This window comes from Falco biarmicus, chromosome 3 (assembly GCF_023638135.1).
Source record: "Falco biarmicus isolate bFalBia1 chromosome 3, bFalBia1.pri, whole genome shotgun sequence".
Lineage (NCBI taxonomy): Eukaryota > Metazoa > Chordata > Aves > Falconiformes > Falconidae > Falco > Falco biarmicus.
The window spans coordinates 65,793,198-65,812,013 of NC_079290.1; the positions used below are offsets into that span (position 1 = coordinate 65,793,198).

At 35.8% G+C, this 18,816-nt stretch overlaps 1 protein-coding gene across 1 annotated transcript in view; it reads left to right on the plus strand.

Moving 5' to 3' along the window:
• The window catches only part of CCDC102B (coiled-coil domain containing 102B), a 36,103-nt gene extending 18,341 nt beyond the window's left edge, over positions 1 to 17,762 (plus strand). The window contains exon 4 of the mRNA XM_056332521.1: positions 17,556 to 17,762. Within this exon, the coding sequence (XP_056188496.1) occupies positions 17,556 to 17,714 (159 nt within the window). The 3' untranslated portion in view covers positions 17,715 to 17,762. The remainder of the gene's footprint in view (positions 1 to 17,555) is intronic.
• Positions 17,763 to 18,816: the final 1,054 nt, after the last annotated feature.

Genomic DNA, 18,816 nt, shown 5'->3' on the forward strand with positions numbered 1-18,816 from the left:
TTGTATTAGGTTTGAGGAGGAAAAAAACCCAAAAAGCCACATACCCCTCTAGTTCCCTCCCCCTGATAAAACCATTAGTAACAGAAGTATACTAACTTCAGGTCATAAAAACTGGGAAGCTGTAGTATTGCAACAATACTTAGGTGAAAAGGAAAATAAGCAGAGATTAATAAAAGGTTTCAAGTGTCATTAAAAAATTCCCAAACAAACCCCAAATCTTCTCAGCAGAGATTTATTATACCTTCTTTTGAAATAAACCAAATTTCAAATATATTTGAAACAATTATATATTATAATATATATAATTATATATATAAATTATATATAAAATATATAATACTAAACCAAAATATCTAGTGTTGAACCTCTAAACACAGTGGGGAACTAATGTACAGCGTTTTTGTTTTGGTTTGGTTTTCCTTTTTCGTAAAACTAAGGTGTCACTGAGTCAAATTAAGAGATGAAAGCTCATGCTTTGCTTTATATCTTTTTGGTTAAGACTGCTTCAGACCAGCTGCCCTTTGAGATTTCAAATTAAATTAAGAAAAATAATTGCTATAATCCCTATGCTAAAACAATCTTTGCCATTTACTTAGTTTTTTAAACACAGTTTGTTTAATCTATTACCACTGTCACCCCTGCTGTGTTCTGTCATAGTATAATCAACTGCAAGAAAAGCATGCTACTGTTTGTAAAGCAAAGAAAACAAACCTTTTGGGTGTGAATGTCAGAGCTCCAATTTTCCCTTGCTTGGTAGTGAAACATAAAGATTAAGGTGTGATTTTTACTTTTTTTTTTTTTTTTTTTTTTTTTTTTTTTTTTTTTTTTTTTTTTTTTTGTTAACTAGTTTACTCTTAGTAACAGTTAGTAACAGTTTACTCTTAGCTAATATGGGAATGTTTACTTATTCCCTGGATCAAAAATTCAACCTTTCTATGCGTAGTAGCAAAAGCAGCCATGAACTTGTTAACACACTGGAGTCTTCACTCTCCAGATGAGTGATGTCTTGTCAAGTTTTGAGAGTTTTGGTTGATGTATGTCCCTTATAAATCTCAGGCAGTATTCTCCAAGAGATTAGCTGAAATGTGATTTTTTTTCCTTGATTGAGATTATAGAACATTTTAAATTCATCTAAACCACTGTATAATGTTCAGTGAGATTAATCTTAGTTGCAATTATAGTTATTATGTTCAGTTCTAGGCAAAAAAGAATATGCAGTTTTAAAATTAAGTCATATTAATCCAATCTCAAATACCCCTTGTATTTAAGAATATAGCATGCTGTACATGCCATTTTTTTGTAAGGTCATGTTTATCTAGACACCAATATTTTGCTAAACATAACAAAAAAATTGGTAATTTGAAGAGCTTGCAGTAAAATGATGCTACAAAAGATGTACATCCAAAGGAGTTTAGATTTAGTCTCTGTTTCTGATTATGGGAAGCACTTGAGTCTGGGGGGGTTTGTCATCACTAAAAAAATAACCTTCAAGTCAAAGGCTACTTAAATTTTGCCTAATATTAAAGTTCTGAGTATATAGTTACTGAATTCTGTTAGAACCAAGGCTTCAACTTTGGTTTCTGTAGTCAAGAATTATGGTGAGGGTCACTCTCTTCAGATTTATACAAGGAGCAATGGGAAGTGTTTGATTTATGAGAAATTTCAAGGAACTGGGAAACCTTAAGAAGTGGCTAGAGTGAAGAAGTAGGCTTGAATGGATCCCAGATAGAAATATGATATTGGGTAGCCTGAAAGACCATAGCAAAAGGGGACTTTCTTAAGCCATATAGTAAATTTACAGAGTCAAATTACTGAAGCAAGTTAGTGTAGCATCTTTTTGGCACAGCCAAGTAAAGCTAATGTGACCTTTGATGTATTTATTGGTACATTTTATACCATGAGCATTACTTTTAAAATCCAGCAAAGCCATAAAAGTAGGAGGGCAATATATCTGAACAGCATCTAAAATAAGAAACAGAAAGTAGGCAAGGTTGCAAGCGATATTGACAGAAGTTCTGGAAGTGAGGTTCTTTGTCTCAGTCTGAGCCGGAAAGTCGGGTTAGGCTTGAGCAAAAGAGAAAGCTTAGAAGTGCTGTTGGAGTGGGGCTGGAATTGGAGGGCCCAAGGAAATTTAGGACAGCCAAGAGATCTGGACTGCAAGGACTTTTGTGGTGTGAGCCAGAGGTGAGGGTCTTAGTCACAGTCAGAGTTGGAAAATAAGGTTAGGGCTGAGCAAAAGAGAAAGCCTAGTGAAGTATAAGTGTTCGGGAAGGAGTGAAGAAAAAAAAATAGAGAACATTAAATTTGAACGTGAGTCAGCAGTACACCCTTGTGGCTAAGACTCATCATGGTGTCCTGGGCAGCATTAGGAGTAGCATTGCCAGCAGGTTGAGGGAAGTGATCCCTCCCCTCTACTCAGCACTGGTGAGGCCACACCTGGAGTGCTGGGTCCATTTCTGGACTACAGCAGAGACATGAACCTGCTGGAGAGAGTCCAGCAGAGGACCACTATGATGATGAAGGGACTGGAGCATCTGTCACACAAGGAAAGGCTGAGAGAGCTGGGACTGCTCAGCCTGGAGAAAGGAAGGCTCGATGGTATCTTATGAATGTTTGTAAATACCTGAAGGGGAGGTGTAGAGAAGATGGAGTCAGGCTTTTTTCACTGGTGCCCAGTGATAGGATCAGTGGTCAGAAGCAATGGTGACAAACTGAAATACAGGAGGTTTTCTCTGAACATCAAGAAACACTTTAATACTGTGAGGTTGACCAAGCACTGACACAGGCTGCCCAGAAAAGCTGCTGAATCTTCCACCTTAGAGATACTCGAAAGCCACCTGGACATGGTCCTGGGCAGCTGTCTGTATGTGGTGCTGCTTGAGCCAGCGGTTTTGGACCAAATGACTTCCAGAGGTCCCTTCCAACCCCAACCCCTCTATGATTCTGGGATGCTGTTTGCAGAATGAAGAGGAGGAGATAAGGAATTGCCATTGGTAAGATATCCTCTACTTTTTCTTCCAAGTAACAAAATCTTTCAGTACATCTACTATTGCCCATAATATAATGTAGCTATAAGGTCAACTGACATGTCTACATAAAAATAAATATGCATGTATGGGTTGGATGTATATTAAATGAGAAAATATGAGTAGTTTCTTTTAAACAACAGTATAAGTTTTAAAGGAACTACTTGGTTATCATTTATTATTGTAGAGGTTTTTGGGTTTTTTTTTTCCAGTAAGTAAATAGATCTCACTTACTACATTCATCTTTCGGGAGAAGAGAGGAAAATTTCAGAATGTTTCCCAGGATCTTGATAGATGGCATGTTTGTAACTGAGACATATTATTAAACCAGCTTAACAAAAGTAAAAAATTACAACAAATTTGTCAAAATGTAGAAGGAAAAGAACTCAGATGTACTGTAGGGTTTTCTTATCTTTTCTCTAATTTAGAAATCTAGATTTTCATTTTTCTTGTGGAGTATTCATTCTACCTAAGAAGCAGCTAACCTCTCTCTGACAAGTCACATCAGCAAATGGACGTCCCCATTCCTGACAGGAGGGAGTCTCCCATTGCTATTATTCACAGCTTCCTTCTAGTCATCCTGAGTGGCTCGGACTTGCCCACCAGAGATGCTTCTCATCAACTGCAAGGGCAGTGAACCTGTTCTGAAAGTGCAACCTATCAGGTGAGGCGTAAACTTTCTTCCTAGTGTGAGAAATCACCAGTTTCCAGCCTTCATCGTCATGGGAGTTTCCGCTTTCCAGTTTCATAAGCATAAGCTCTTCCTGACCCTCCAGTTGACAGTTTAAGCTCTTGAAGTTGCAAGGTCTAAGAAGATCTAGTCCATCTGTTTCTCATCCTCTGTGATGCTGTGCAGTCTGGTGGCTCTTCCCACAGATCTTTCACAAGGAAGCACAGCCCCTTGGCAACCACACAACTGCAAGCTAGGAGACCATGTGCCCAGTGAGAGGCTCGAGATTTCCTTTACACAAATATTTTATATTGAGGTGTGCAAATATATGGCCTGCTACCTGCCTGACTGCAAATAACTGTAATATATGAGAGCTCCCCAACCAGGAATGGTAGTAAAATGTTGAAATATTTATATTAGCAAATATAAGACAAAGGTGCATTAAGAATAATGCTGAGATGAGGCTGATATTCTGTTTTATTTTGCAAGGTAAATGAAGATGTTAATATTTATTTTTTATTATTTTTATTATTTTTGCTAATTAAATTTGCATATAGGAGATGCATTAGTGCTCATAATAATTAAGTGTACTTCTTAGTATATTTGTATGACCAAGGAGTCTGGGTTTTTTTGTGATTCTCAGTTGAAACACATTTTACTGGTAAGAAAAGTGACAGGTGTTTGTGTGGACTGGTAATGTATGAGGTTTGCATCTTGAACTGCAGATTGCTGAGTTCTGTTCTGAAAGATAATAAAGTACATGATTCATTTTTCATGTGCATTAATAACTTAGTTGATCAAGCCATGTAGGCATGATTGATATATTGCCTGGCTATAAAAATGAATAAAGCACTTATGTATTTGTTCTTTTAGACTATGGGTGAAAGCCTCTCCGTTTCCAAGACAGCCTACAAATGGTTCACCATTTTGCTACATCTCAATAGAACTGTTTTCTTATGTAAGAAGACTTTGTTCTTCAGTATTCTTGTCTGGAAAAATCTTTTAATATTATGCAGCTATTTAGGCCCCTCACTTCAAGGAGGCATGTTGAAGTGCTAGATTGCACGCAGAGAAAGGCAACAAAGCTGGTGAAGGGTCTGGAGCACCAGTCTTATAAGGAGCAGCTGACAAAACGAACTGTTCAGTCTGGAGAGGAAAAGAGTCGGGGAACCTTATTGCTCTGTACAACTACCTGACAGGAGGCTGTAAGCAGGTGGGTATCGATCCCGTCTCCCAGATAACAAGTGATAGGACAGGGGAAAATGGCCTCAAGTTGCACCAGAAGAGGTTTAGATTGGATATTAGGAAAAAATTCTTCGCTGAAAGGATGGTCAAGCACTGGAACAGGCTGCTCAGGGAAGTGATGGAATCACCATCCCTGGAAGTGTTTAAAAAACACATAGGTGCGGTGCTTAGGGATGTGTTTACTGGTGGACTTGACAGTCCTGGGTTAATGGTTGGATTTGATGATCTCAAAAGTCTTTTCCAACCTAAATGGAAAAAATATTTCTATTATATTAGAATGCTACGGGATGTCATCACCTGTTTTGCCTGGATACATTCACTAATATAAAGGACGTGAGACGTGTGATTTTTCCATGTAGTGTGAGTATGAATGTTGATTTCAGTATTTCAAGAATATGTCTTATATCAGACTGTTTCTTTAATATATATATATATATATCTGTGAGAAAGCAAGTAAAACAAAAACAAGAAATGGGATGTTTTGGGTTTGTTTTGTTTTAAATATAATTAATGATTGATATCTCCTTTTGATACCACTTGGTCTTCTGGAAAGCTGATTTTCCTATTAGTTTATGGGTAAGTACACAGGTGTTTGTATAAATTCTTTGTTAGTCTGTAGATTCTGATTACATACACTAGAGAATTGGTAACAGCAGTTCATAAAGCTTATTTATTACAGAAAAAAAGTATATTATTGTTACATTTGAAAAATGCCTTCTGTTGATACCACACTGTTTCACGTAGTTTATTGCTATACTGATCACTAGCTATTAGAGAAAGACTTAAGAGAGACAATCAGAATTACAAGGACTCTGAATCATTGTGGCAGAATTTATTTATTTATGAATTTATTTATTTATTGCTAAAAAGAAAGAATACATTTCAGGATACTTTCTTTCAGACTCTATAAGTAGGGTTGTAGAATTAAGGACCACAGCTTTATGGGGCTCCTGTGTCTTGAAGAGACTGTAGATACTTTTCAGTGGATCTAGTTTTGTTAAGGCTTTTTGGGTGTAGTTGCAAAATGAAATATACTTGTAGCAAGTCTCTCAATCATTAATTGTAATTATTTAAATACTGCAGTGTATTGCCCATGTAAGATGTATTTTTGGTTTCTTACAGGACAACCTTTCAGTCAGTCTGGTTACCACTATGTTTTGGCACTGGCAAGTATTGTTACTGTAGTCCTTTTTTTGTCCTGAAGATAGTACAAGCGCAGACTTCTTTCTCCTGCAGGTGTAACTAAGGCAGATTAACTGTCTTTTAGTTTCATTTGGTGGACACAGATTTAAGAAGGAAACCAACTACTTTCCTTCAGTTTTAAATCCTAACTAATTATCAGCTAGGTCATAGTTTACCTGACAGATTTACTGTTTGTTCCTTTCCATCAACAGCAAAATCTATTTTGGGGGCCAGTGGGGATAAATAATTTTTCATTTACTTAATGTTCTACTAAATCAGGGGAAATCTGTGATAGTAGGGCTCTAAGGGGCATCAGATAATTATGTAAATACAAAAATAGATGTTATGTGGGGGAAGAGACAGCTAAAATAGCACAAGATGTATCTCGGAAAAAAAATCATGCTCTTACTTGTTTTCTGGCAAACCTACAAGAATGTCTTACATCTTACAGCTATCAGATATTTTATTTATAGCATGTGTTTGTATATCTGTATTCTAACAGTCCTTTCTAGTTCTAACTGTTTTCCTAGATATTTTTTTGCAATAACTTGTTATTCACATATGAAAATGTGAAATAAGTAAGCAGTACTGCACAACTTGATAGACACTGACAGTTTTGATATTCCTGTAGTCTGTCTTTTTATGAATTTTGATAGTGTAGAAGGCTAGCATACAACAAGATTTCAGTATTTGTTTCATCATCTTCCTTAATGTAATGTAAATATCTCTTTTTTAAAAATAAGATAAAACATAAAAACACTTCAGAATTTTTAGCTTGAATGCATAGTAGATACTCCTGAACAGCAGGTGCTTGGTGATAAAAATTTCTTCACGGTAATTCATTGTTTTGAGTAGGGCTCCACCAGGTACATTATGATCCATGAAGATGCTACATTTTAGACCTCAATGCAGCAAACAACATCTGAAATGTCAGAACTATCATTTCCTGATATGCACGTTAATGTGGACTCTTAAAGCTGCATTAAATAATATTTAAGATGGACACCGTTCCTAGTTTTTTGGTGAAAGTGTTAATGTTTATTTTAATGTGATAGGTAGTCCATATCAACTTGAACTTAAAACAAATTAATAAAAGCATGCCAGAATCAACATGGAAATCAAGTTCTGTGAGATCAGGGGTGATTTTCCCCATATTGCTCCCAGCATTTTCCTTTTCTTGAACTTATTTTTTCCTCTCTACATTTGTGATTGTTGTAAAGTTTCAGACTTTAAGTTTTTTATGTACCTATGGACAACTTCTATTCCTGCATAAATCACTTGTGGTAAATTAGTCATTCACACAAAAGAGTTTTCTCTGTGTGCAGATGGGGAAGAGAAAAATAAATGGTGGTAAATCAGTAACTTTTCTTTTAATGTCAACATAGTGCAATGATATCAGCTTGCAACAGACTTAAACATTTGAGTAGTACCAGAGGGAAGAAATATTTAATTACTAAACGTGCTGGTGCTCAGATACATGCTTTGTTATGAATATACGCATTCATTTAAAAGTTCAATTTGTTGCAAGGCTTGGTGTCTGAAGATATTGTCAGGCACAATAACATTTATCATGCTTTCAGTATAGTTTCTGATTGACTAAATGGCGTTCTTGGCAGACTTCCTCACAATATGAGAAAAAGCAAAGTAAATTTATTTTTTCATATATTGAATATTGAAGTACTTGTCAAATAAAAAAGTAACCAGCATTTGTCTTCCCTTTCCTGTAGAAGGAATGCTATGAATTCTGGTAGTCTTTGATTACTTTTTTTAGATGAAAAAGGAAAAGAATTCTTGAAACAGTCACACACACTAAATAATCATTGCAAAACTGCCTGGTGTCACACATGGTAAGTAATAGTTTTGCTTGCCAGCAAATATCACACCTGTGCACAGCAGTGCTGAGCTTTAAAGCAGGCAAGCTGATGGGTTTCTTTTCAGACCTTAGGAGCTTTTGCAGTTGTCATCAAGCCCTTACAGACTTCTAGCAGTAGAAATCGGAAAACAAATAAATAAAAAACCCCAACCACCCCCAAATAAAATAAAAGCTATATTGTAGGTAATGAAGATTCTTGAAAGTTTTTGCTGTCCACTTGGACATGTGAAGTGTCTTGTTTACGTGAAGCCTTCTTCCTCTTATGCCTTTCCCAAAGGGATGTGTGCAGTGGCAGTGGAATGGAACCATTGTCATCTTCCATGTTCTGTAGACACTCCTGGCCTAAAACCAGACAGGATTTCAGAGAATCAGATTCAGCAATCTAACTGATCTCTTCACCTTGCATATAGTATCTCTTTGAAGATGCTTCTGCCTGGATCAGGCTTTTCCGGATATTCCAGTACAAACATTTTTTTCTCTTAGTTGTGCTGAGAGAGTATCTTTAACAGATTGATACCATTCCTTTTAGACCATTGATAAAAGATCTGCAGATCCAGTATTATAACTATGTTATGAATTGTAACAATGTTTTACAACACTTTTAATGAAGAAACGTGATGCTTCTGCTTGATGGTAGACTCCTCAGGCAGAGCTTGTTTTTTAATTAATTTAATCCAATCTACCTAGGTGCTATATTTAAGGAAATTGCACTTTTTACATACCTGCTAGCAGCTGCAATGCATAAAGATGTACCTTAGAAGCTGACAACATCTCATAAATAAACTAACCTACCACTGTGAAATGGCAGATTCTCTGTCCTTGCATTTCTTGTCAATAGTTTGGAAGATTGTTTGTAAAGCTGCACAATTGTGGAGTTCGTGTCTCTGGCTTTGAAAGGTCATTGCACATGACTTCTTTTTGTGAGATAGTATTCCTGTCTGAGTTATAGAAAAGGAACAAGTGCTTCAGAAACAATGAGCTTTCTTGTGCTGAGTTTTATGAGTAACTGTGGGGAAAAGATCTGTAAGAGTCAAGTTCACTAATTTCTTTATGAAGCTTCATAGTTATTTCAGTAGGTTTTCTTTTTTAGGAAGGTGACATGATCCTTAATTCATAATGAATCTGTGGCTTTTAAAGTTTCAGTTCAGTGTGTCTCTTGCTTTAAGTTTGTGGAATAATTTGTATTGTAGGTGAATGGAAATGACCTCCATGCACAATATAGTGAGGATATCGAGAATCTTGAAAATGTGTCTTTATTCATCCTGCTTTAAAACCCAAAAAACCTCTGTGCAGTCTTTTCAAGCACAAAAAGCATACTGATTTTAAATTTTTGGGTTTGATCTATGCAAGCTGAAACAGATGTTTTACAGGTATTTAAGTGAGGCTGCCAGAGTTTTTATTAGTTTAAACAGGAATTCTTACCTTTCTGGGCCACAACTCTGTAGGCCCTATATGGCTTGCCTGTAGGTATTTGGTGTGAAGAAAGATAGGATTAGAAGTTAAATGTTTCGGTGTGGTTGAGTAGGGTTCACTTTGTAAATAAATAAATGAAACTCAAAGTTTTCTGTCAATTCTGCTGTGTAAAAGACCTTGCATGTAATGTATCTTGTATGGACAACATTTATTTAAGATATTTGGAGAATCTTTCTCAAAAAATGCTGTTAAAAAGTACCAGTTTTGTAAAAGAAAAACCTTTTGCAGAGAGAATTTCTGCTTGACTTGGCATTTTTTTTTGGTTCTGATATCATTGTCACTCATATCAGTTTCTGATATCATTGTCAGTCAGATCAAATCAAAACTACAGCTTTTTTTACCATAATGCTTGTGTTCTGTCTATCTCTATTTTAAATGCTTCCTTTGGAAAGCTGAAAATCATAACTCTCCAAGCACTTTCCTAGATTTTCCCAAGTTTTATAGGAAGCTAACAAAACTTGGTACTAAAACCAAACAAAAACTTCTGCTTTCCTAACCTCTCTTTCACCCGAGGGATGTGTGGGAAATTTTCCATTTTCCATCTGAAATCGTATTGACTATAACATCTATTCTTTGTCATCCTTCTTTTTGCTGTCAGTAAGCCTATTAAAAATGGGTAGGCAGCTTAATTGTTGTCCTCCATTCTACTCCTTCCCTATGTCTTCTCTTGACTAAAGGGAAGGAGGAAAATCTTGTTTCAATAAAACCTTTTGAGCCTGAACTACTGTTATGATGCCTTAAACTAAAGTAGAGCATTAAGATTTTCCCACTAATGAACTGTACCAGGAGGAGTTCCTTTTTCTGTGTCTGTTTTTCTCAGGGCTCTGTCTTTCATTTAGTCATAAAATGGTGCAGGTTAGCTCTAAGATGTAATTATCCAGTTTCAAAAGGTCAGTACACTGTACTTCATCTCCACCATTCACCTTAGCAATTATCCACTTCACTGACGGTACCTTGACCTCACTCTATGCTTCCACTATTATTCTGTTCTTCCATTGAAAAGTAAAATTCATTGCAAGTTGCTGGAGACATTTTCTGGAGAGAAAATATTCATATTTGAAAGGAAAATGAAACAAGTCAAGTTTTTTTCATGTGTTGCAAGTTGTTACTTAAGCTTTCAACTCCTTTATAAACTGGAATCTGTAGTTCCACCCAGGAGCATCTAAAATAGTTATTCTCTGTGTTCGTATGACAATATATATTTTATGTGGAAAAACCCACCTGAACTGCTATTCAATTAATTTACATTTTTTAATTGAAGTTTCAGTAATAAATTTAAAAATTAAAAATAAGGATTACAGTTCCTGTGAAATGTTTTTGTGTGGAAAGTGAAAGAAGATTGTAGACTTTAAGGCAGAAATAGATTAAGTTTAAGGATGTATGTTTTTCATATAATGAAAAGTGGATTTTTTTTTTAAAATGCCACGTTCCTTTTAAAAAAACACAGGGTTGTGGTTATGTGTATATACATATACATACATGTATGTATTTTATATGCACATATATACCCACAAGAATTTAATTATGTCAGTTCAAAACAGATGACACTTTTTGAATGTTTGCCTTGTGTTGCTTTTCAGTAGCATCTGGCTTGACTTCACTTTTGAGAAACGTTCATCTAGCTGCTTTCCTCATCTTGCTGTATTAGGTCTACAACTCTTGTTTTTGCTGTGTAGTGTAAAGGAAAGCAGGTCTGCACAAGTTACTTGCACAGCAGATGGAGTGGGTTTCAGCCTTTTGAAACTGTGTGATATGGAGTAGATCAAAAGATCCCAGGGATGTGTTCAAGCCCAGTGAGGGGGAGTAGGTCCGTCTCAGAGCAGCTCCAGTTGGACAGTTATGCAAGTCTACAGAGTCCATCAGTGTATGTAACTGCTGGGTTTGGGTTTCTTTTCCCCTTAAGTGAAAAAGTTACTTTCTCTAAAGGCAGGGAGCTCATAATTGGAGAACAAGGTCGGTGAGTTTTTTTCAGTTGAAAAACAAGCAACATTCCAAACCTTGTTTCTAGAAGATAACAGATTCCTGAAGCTTTTTTTGGTTTCTTTTGTTTGGCTTCGTTTTAGTGAGAGGAATATGTTCTCAAAAATCTGAATTTACGCTAGCATTGTCTTTAGTCATTACATTTAATCTTTTCTGGAAGTTAAAGCACCAACTTATATAAAGACCCTTCTTACAACATCTCATAGAGGACTGAGCATACTTGGGTGTGTTCTGAAAGACAACAAGCCTGCAAGATTTTTTGCACAAAATTACATTAAAAAGATCATTAAATATTTTTTTTCTCATTCTTCCTAACTTAATTCTAGATCTGATTTTTCACTTCTTCCTCATTTTGTAAGAATAACATGGATGATAAAGAAGCAACTTTCCAAAGTGTTTAAGTTTGTATGTTTTATATGAATGTACCTTCATCTCTTACATAAAAATATAGCTGCAATAGCAGTGCAATTTTTGAATGGGACATTACTGCTGTGAATATCTGCATTTCATCTTTGAAGTAAGGTGTAATTTTGTAATTTTTAACTCACTTTTTTTTTTTAAAAAAAAAGGTATAATTAACTAACTCTCTATTTTTATGGATTTAGATGCACCACTAAAAGCTGTAATAATGCTGTACATTCACAGGTTTTCTGAGGCCTTTGTAGTGAACATAGTGTTGCTTCTATCATAAGCAATCATTAAGTCATTAAGATGTTTTAGTTCCTAGTTAAAGTAAGAGAGTGAAGTTGATTCATGGAACAAGTGGCTGAGCTTGCACAGGAAGTATTTCTCATACCTGATACATACAGTACCCATACTGCTTAATGAGTTAAGAGTTGCTTAAAATGTTTTGAAAATATGACCGAGTAACAATTGATAAGTAAAATTGGATTCATGTACGTAATTGAAGAAATATTGTAAGCAGCAAATATTTTTTATTTGTTTGAAATTTTGTTCTACAAATATGAACATGTATCTTTACACATGCTAATTATTCTGCATGCCAGAAGTATCCTGCTTAAAGATTGTAAGGACTTGATTAGATTACCTAGTATTATAGAATATAAAATCTAGAAAAAATTAATGTAAAATAATATTATTAGTCTCATTTAAAATAAATGTGTGCATCCTTCTTTACTTTAGGAAGATTAATTAGCAAAGATGTTACCAACAAATACTTGGTCAGTAATTTTCAGTTATTTTCATACTTAACAAAACCAATAAAATCTCCTTCATGACCTTTCTAATAGCAATATTTCAGTTTTCCACTAAATGAGTTAAATACATATAATTTCAGACATAATTATTTTTATTTGATTCAAGATAAAACATGATGAAAAATTCGTCTAGAAAGATATGACTAGTCAGCTCAGGATCACCTGTGTTCCTCGTAAAACAATAGTTTTCTGCAATCTATATTATTTTCATATGAATCTCTCCTCTTTTAAATGCAAATATGTTAAAAAATTGCAACATAACTCCCCTGTCAAGGATAGGGTCTGGGGTATTCAGATTAAAAGCAGCCCTGAGGCAAAGAGAGACTTCCCTCTGCTGAACCTTCTTCCAGCTCTTTACAACAGCTCACATCAGCTAACTGGCCTCAAGTGCAGCCAGCTGAACTCATGGAGCTGGAAGGGCCCTGGCAGGGGTTTTTGGGTGTGAGTAGTGCTGGGAATGCATTGTACAGGTTTTGGAGACATATTCCGTCTACTCAAGAGAAGGCTAATCTTTTTAACTGCAAAAGTAGTGATGCACAATGCAATGGCTCACCATCTGCTGACCCTGAGCAGCAGGCCACCACCCCCATCCCCCTGAGCCACCTACCTCCAGTTTTATTGTTCATCATGACGTTATATGGCTAGTTTGGTTCAGCTGTCCTTGATGTGTTCCCTCCCAGCTTCTTGTGCACCCATTGGAAGGGCAGTATGAGAAGCTGGAAAGTCCTTGACTTAGTGTAAGCACTGCTCAGCAACACCTAAAACATCAGTATGTTATCAAAATTATTCTCATCCTAAATCCAAAACACAGCACTGTACCAGCTACTAGGAAGAAAATTAACTCTATCCCAGCTGGAAACAGGATAATTAAATATTTAAATTTATCATTATTGGAGCTTGTAGACATCTTGGGTGCAATGAATTGAAATATTACAAGACAATCATAAGTCAATTTATCTTTGACATCAGATCTTGGCTTGGTAGTCATCTTGCACTTAATTGCCTGACTGAAATTCAACCTTGGATGGGTTTGTGATTTCTCTCTACTTGAAGTCTGCCAGATATGAACTGGTATTTATTAGTGTCATCTCTGCGAAAAGGTGAATTTTCAGGCTGAGAATTTGAGTAGTGTTTTTTGGCAGAAGCTTTGCATGAACATAGGGCTTTCTCATGTTTCAGATCTTTCATGGGTACCTGTAAAATATTATGCCTGCATATTCATTTAGAAAAAAACACAGTTTCTGTGATTGTAGTCCAGTCAATGGTATTTGAACAACTATAAATCTGCACAGCTGGGGGTGGGGGTGGTGGTGATAAAAAAGATTTGGTGCTAAATAGAGGTATGTGATCACTTTATTTCCAGTTACTGTACAAAAATTCAGTGGATAGATATCAAAGACCTAATTGGAAACATTTTAGCATCTAACATTATCTTGTGCATTAGAGCTGACAACTTGTACTCTGTCACTAGTGGGTATACCGTGCCAAAAATCCCCAAACCCAAGGTTACAAAATTTTCCTTCCATGATTCCCTGTTTAATCTCAGTACAGATGTTTATCACATTCTAAGGAATTTAGCTTGGTAAATAACTTCTACAGACCATGAGATAACATAAATATAAAATGCATAGACATTTTAATCTGTTGTATTTTAGCCAGATGGACCACCCCACAAAACTAGTAGTTTTGTAGCTGTATAAAGTCTTTTCATACAAGAGTAAGTCCATAATGTAAAGACAACTGCTGATTAGCATAATTGTTTTAAAAGTTAAAATTAGTTCCTGGTTTGTCTGCCAGTGTGATACAGAGTAGGAAAGGAATATGTTATTTTCTTTCTTACTTGCTAGTTTGCCTAATCTTTCTGAACTGTCTCAGCCTCCTTTCCAGATAGTACCCTCCAACAGTGTATCATGATGTTAAGACTGGCCAAGGTTTTAGGAGTTCTGTTGGGGTGTGTGTGGAGGGTTGCTCAGCTCATTTCTTCTTGTTTTTATTAAGGGGAACAAACAGACCATGATGAGAAGGAACAGCCTAAGGAAGTGTCTTTTGTTGGTAGAATAAAATGTGTTTAAACATAATCCATTCAGTTTGTAATTATTTGATAATTGACTTTTCTAAGTGAAGTAGTTGGTACTCATCCTCTGTATTTAGAATCACAGAATATCTCAATTTGAAAAGTACCCATAAGGATCACTGAGTCTAACTCCCTGCTCCTTGCCAGACTACCTAAAACTAAATAATGTGACTAAGAGCATTGTCCAGATATACCTTGAACTCTGACAGGCTTGATGCCATGACAACTGCCCTGGGGAGCCTGTTCCAGTGACTGACGACCCTCTCAGTGAAGAACTTTTTCCTAATGTCCAATCTGAACTTGCCCTGATGCAGCTTCATTCCATTTGCTCAAGTCCTGTCACTGGTAACTAGAGAGGGGAGATCAACACCTGCCCCTTAAGGAAGTTGTAGCCTGTGATGAGGTCACCCCTCAGCCTTCCCTTTTCCAAGCTGAACAAGCCAAATGGCCTCACCTGCTCCTCATATGTCTTTCCCTTGAGATCTTTCACCATCTTGGTTACCCTCCTCTGTACACACTGTTAGATGTCACTCTTATATTGAGGTGCCCAAACTGCACACCATACTCGAGGTGGGGCCACACCAGTGCAGTGTAGAGTGGGACAGTCACCTCCCTTGACCAGCCAGTTATGCTATGCTTGATGCACCCCAGGACACGGTTAGCTCTTTTTGCTGCCAAGGCACATTGTTGACTCTTATTTGACTTGTGAACAGCCCAAACCCTCAGATCTCTTTGTGTGGGCTGCTCTACAGCCTGTCGTCCCCTGTTTGTACACATAACCAGGACTACCCCCGTCCCAGGTGGAGAATTCGGCGCTTGCTCTTGTTAAGTTTCATACTGTTGGTGATTGCCACACAGGATGTGAATTGGCTTAGAAATGGAATTTGGAGAGGGCTGTAATTAATTTGTAATGAAGTATTTTTTTGTAATGTCATAGTTCTTTTGTCTTTGTTTTCCTATTTATTTCAAGGATTATACTTCAGTATTTAGATGCAACTTTAGTTCATAAAGTGCCCATACCTAAATTTGTGTAAGTCTTTGTACATTATGGACCTCATTTTCAAATGGATAAACTTAAGTTTGGGGTCTGCTTCCTACATGGAAGCTTTTTGAAACATCAGTGCTGCTGTTTGTCTTTTATTGTTCTTCATCAAGACAAGCTGAAGCCTGTGGAGAAAAAAAGCACCTTGTCTTTGTGGTTTGGGGTTTTTTTTCCCTTCCCCCTACACTAATCAGCCTTTTGGGGAATTGTCTGATTTATCATATATAGAATACTAGCTAGAGTAATATATAGGAAAATATTATAACTGTTAGTAAACAATTGTTATTTTCCATCAAATATGATTTCTGTCCTTACTGGAGAGACAAAAAGCATTTCTACTTTCCTCTGAAAACCTGAATGAACCTCTTTGAGTTTATAGTTTCTAATTGTTTTTATGTGCTCAGAAATAAGGTGGGAGCAGATTAGTTTGGTGTTTTATTTAGCTAGATAATCATGTTGTTACAATTCACAGGGTTTGAATTGTGTTTCTCTGATGCTGTAACACTTCATTCTCTTTGCTTCATATTCAGTAGCTTTTCATTATTTACCAGAAATTGATTTTGAAATAAAAGTAACACATATCTGAAGAAATACACCCCTCTGGCTCTTTCTAAAGACTTGGGCACAGATATCCTGTTTCTTCAATGTGCCTTGCATGGTTGTCAGTCTTTACTTTTATCAAATCAATTTTAGTTCTCGTACTGAAAATAGTAAAGTTCTCAAAATGTTGACTTCAATTTATTAGCATTTCTCTTCTTTATTTTTTTTTCATCCCAGTTGAAAGAACTGGAACCTTTCGTTTTCATAGTGATTTATCTATCTTAACCTCTTTCAGTCTTCTTATAAGTACCATTTAATAACAACTTGTTAATAGTAAGTACTTGTCAATAAGAATCTTCTGATAAATACCTGTTAGTACCTGATAAGTACCTGGTTTGTGCTATAAAAATAAATTCATTTTACCAATTTTTCTTTTGAAACCTGAGGAACATTTCATACATTCTTGACAAGACTTCTGCCTAGTTTTCTCTGAAGAATAAATATAATCATTTGCTTGATAACAATTTTATATGACAGTAACATGGCTTTTTGTTGATATATGTAATACCTCATATATGTGGATTAGATAAATGAATTCAGAAAGCATGGTTAACCTAAGGTAAGGTTACACATTCACCATAAAAGATTATATTTCCCTTAAGACTATTAATTGTGGCCTTAAGAAACACTCTGAAAACTTAAAAATTCTTCCTCTGGTTATTAGAATAGCTGTTTCTAGTACTGAAGACATACTTCAGAACTTCTTCAGGTTAATGAATCTTCATTATAGTCCTTCTGAAATGTAAACAGCAAATAACTAAAAGCATGCTGATTTTTTATATTTTGGGGAATAAAAATTGAACTTTGACACAGTCGGACCAAAATCAGTCTCAATGTCATTTAAAACATTTTTTTAAATACTCTTTTTCCATAAATAGTAGGGGAGGAAATCAAATTTGGTTACAAGTTACTATATTAAAACGTTACCCATTCTTTGCTTTTGTAAAGGTACAATTAATGAAAAATTTACTTTCTTGTTTTTTTCTTTTCAAATTCAAGTATTTAACTTTATGAAACATGGAAAACTTGTATCTTTCACTGATTTCAAAGATGCCCACCTTACTCTGAGGTGAGGCCATTAGCCTCATCCAGTAAATAACATGAGTTTTAAATCATATTATTCCTCTCCTTGTGTCTTTCTGTTGTTCTTCCTCCCACCCCAACCCTTCCCAGCTGGAAAGACTACAGTCTGAGAATACGTCTGAATGGGGAAAGAGAGAGACACCTGAAGCAGAAAAACAATGTTTGGAAGGAGAGAACAGAAGACTGAAATTGCAGGTAAAAGAAATTCTGGGACTTCTGGAGATAAAAAATAAAACAACACTAAATTGAGTTGTGATTATCCAAATGCACAAAGTAAGCTGCTGGTTAAAAATAAGGTATGGGCGTTGCTTAATTTGATTACTTGGGGAGCATTCCCCAAAAGAATTACTAATTTGTAATGTCAAAATGTGTCCCTAAAACAAAGGCTGTGCAAGACAGAACAGCCTGTCTGTATCTCAGACCTGGATAGTTAGAACTCAGTGACTTTGAATTTCTGTAGGGTACAGAAACAGAGAGAAATATCTTTTCATTTTTAAGAGGAGTGGGGGAAATGACAAGTCTGAAAAGGCTAGGGAGCAAAAGTGAAGACTGGGAGGAACAGAAGAGATTAAGTAAGCTTTGGTAGTTATAGAGTCCTGGTGAAGGTTAAAGCAAAAAAAGCTGTGAGATAAATAATTTCTCTGTCTTCTGTCTTGCTGAATATTGAATCTCTTCTTAGGGAAGAAAGAACTAAAGGAAGAGCCTTATTTCTTATTCCCCTAAAGTTATGTTAACTTTTAAACCTTTTTATAGTACTAAAAATGATGTATTAAATTATTCAGAGACTCTTAACTGTGAGTACTTCCTTTACTGTGTGACTGTCTATGCCAATAATTAAGTAGTAGTCCAGAAGGCTTACACTTTGAGACTCTTAAAACTCTGTAAGAGAAAGCAAAGAAAAACCAAACCAAAAAACCTAACCGATCAGTAACATTCTTATTTGCCTAAATAGCAAATACTTTAATACAATTTATGTGTATTTACTATTGAATAATGGCAGGCTGAGTAACTAAGACCAGATTTAGGGTATAGTTACAAGATGTAATTTAACTTGGGAACAATTAAGAGAGAGAGGTTCTGTACTTGAGGTCTGCTTTTAGGTGGAATCATATGATTTTTCTCAATTTCTGTGATGGCTCAGAAGCAGCAAATTGCAATTCATATGTATAACTTACCTTTATAAAATATCTTACATAACAAACAGCTGTTTTGGATTTTCCATTACTGATATTTATTTTATCTTGTCATATCACATTGTATCATACCATACCAGTATATTAATTATTTCCTTGTAATGCAACTGATTTGAGGTTGGAGATGTGGCCAGAAAGATGCTCATCTGCTATGCATC